The sequence below is a fragment of the Entamoeba dispar genome, genomic scaffold (assembly GCF_000209125.1).
Source record: "Entamoeba dispar SAW760 scf_1105229460619 genomic scaffold, whole genome shotgun sequence".
NCBI lineage: Eukaryota > Evosea > Mastigamoebida > Endamoebidae > Entamoeba > Entamoeba dispar.
The window spans coordinates 4,796-6,879 of NW_001854283.1; the positions used below are offsets into that span (position 1 = coordinate 4,796).

Below are 2,084 nucleotides of genomic sequence, written 5' to 3' on the forward strand. Positions count from 1 at the left end.
TCAAAGAATATAATAAACTTATTGGAGAACGTGCATTAGCAATGATTGATGAAGGAAAAGAAATTAAACAATTAACAGGAAGAAAGTATCGAAAAAGATATTCACAATTTAGAGAAGAAGTATATATTCTTGATCGAGGACTTAAAGTATTAAATAAAAGAAGAAATTTAAAAGGATTTTTATGGGGATATGTTGCTATTATATTAGGAGTTATTGCAACACTTCTTACACTTCTTTGGATGGTTCAATTAGTCCTTTGGACAATTTTAAAAATTTTCCCATTTGTAGATTGGATTATGCAATGGATGACAGGTCCAATAGCATTCTTTGGAGCAATTATTTATGGAATTTTTGCAGGATATTTGTTGTTGTGTTCATTTAAAGCTGTTGTATATGTAGGATTTAGATTTGCATTAGGATTTGTATTTTATCCATTTGAAGTATCTAATACATATATGAATGCTTTTTGTTTCAATGGAATTCTATTAGTTCTTATTGCATTTGGAGTAAACCAATTTAGTTCAGAAACATTTTCTAATTTCCTTACAGGAAGTTCATTCCATTCATTTATGGGAGAAGCAATTACACAATTAAGATACGTGAAATACATCTACAAGTATGCACCATTTGTTATGCCAATATTATGTGTGTTAATGTTAGTATTTATGTTATTATCTAAATTACTTTGCAAAAACAAGAGAGAGAAAGATGCATTAGATATTTTATTGGAATATGAAAATATTAAACCAACGAATTAATTTATTCATTTGGTTTAATTTTTTTGGTTATCAGAATGAAGTGAAAAGTTGTTATTGAGTTCAATAATAATGAATAGATGATAAAGAGGTTAAAGTAAAAAAAAAAAATAATAAATAAATTTTTGTTATTATTAAAAAAATTATGTTATTTTAATGAAAGAAAAAAGAAAGTTGAATTTGTTATTACATTTAGATTTTCTTTATATTTTCCTAGACAAATGAATAAATATTTATTGATAATATTTTAATAAAATAAATAAAAAAGAAATATGAAGAACTAAGGAAAAAAACATTATATATTAAATAATAAAGTTAAATAATTTAATCTTGTTTTAATAATTTTAATTTGTTTTTCTCTATCTATTACTCCAAAATGTTTTAATAAATAATATTTAATAATTGGATTATCGATATATTCTAAATACATTTCATTTCCTTTTTCAATTATTTCTGTAAATAAAGCAATATCAAAAGAATATCCCCAATGAGATGGAACTGATATATACGGATAAATATCTTCAATTGTTATTTTATTACGTTCTTTAATGTAACTTATTATTTTTCTTACTTTGTCTACAAATATTGCTTTAATTATTACTTCATGTTTTCTATATTTTAAAATCATTTGATCAACCACTTTTCTTTGTAAATTTTCAATACTCAATACTCTAAATTGTTCACTTTCTTTCCATTCTTTAACAGTTATTCCATAAAAAATTAAATTATGAATTATTAAGTTACTCCATCTATTAATCCATTTTGTGTTTGCTATTGGGTGTATTGTTTTAACTAATTCTTTAATTGTTAATAACATGTCTTTATATTTTTCAAAAGAATATTCACACTGACATTCTTCAGTTATACTTGTTTCATCAGTATAACTTTGGTTGATTTCTTCTGTTGAATCTTTAGAATCAATTTTAATTAATTGGATTTCCTTTTTTAATATGTTTGTTGTTTTATTATTTTTCTCTTCAATTATTTTAAAAGAATTATAATTATTTTTATTATAAATTTCTTTTTTTATTAACTCTTTAGGTATGTTCTTTTTTGTCATTTTGATTAATCGTTGGTATACTTCTTTTCTTGTTGATGATGGCTTCATCTTTTTATTGTTAATTAATAAGTTTTATTTCTTTTTTTTGACATTTAATTTTAGTTTTATTTCTTTAAATTAAATGTTCAATTTATCCATTTTATATTCTTTTCCTTTTTTAACTATTTTTATTATTTTCTTATCTCTTGTGTTTGTTTATTCCTTCTTAGTTTTATTAAAATATGAAACACATCACTCTCTATAAATATTGATCCTGTAGTGAAACACAA

The 2,084-nt window shown here is 22.3% G+C and overlaps 2 protein-coding genes across 2 annotated transcripts, besides 4 other annotated features; one reads left to right on the plus strand and one right to left on the minus strand.

The window, feature by feature from the left end:
• Positions 1-41: 41 nt before the first annotated feature.
• EDI_227160 (uncharacterized protein) lies at positions 42-758 on the plus strand (the record flags this gene model as incomplete). Its single annotated transcript, XM_001737419.1, has 1 exon — positions 42-758. The coding sequence occupies one exon, from the start codon at positions 42-44 to the stop codon at positions 756-758; it is 717 nt and encodes a 238-aa protein (XP_001737471.1).
• A 95-nt stretch (positions 759-853) lies between these two features.
• Positions 854-1,106: a sequence feature (AT_rich).
• Positions 1,051-1,863, minus strand: EDI_227170 (uncharacterized protein; the record flags this gene model as incomplete). Its single annotated transcript, XM_001737420.1, has 1 exon — positions 1,051-1,863. The coding sequence occupies one exon, from the start codon at positions 1,861-1,863 to the stop codon at positions 1,051-1,053; it is 813 nt and encodes a 270-aa protein (XP_001737472.1).
• Positions 1,135-1,159: a sequence feature (AT_rich).
• Positions 1,735-1,788: a sequence feature (AT_rich).
• A 1-nt stretch (position 1,864) lies between the features above and the next one.
• Positions 1,865-2,031: a microsatellite.
• Positions 2,032-2,084: the final 53 nt, after the last annotated feature.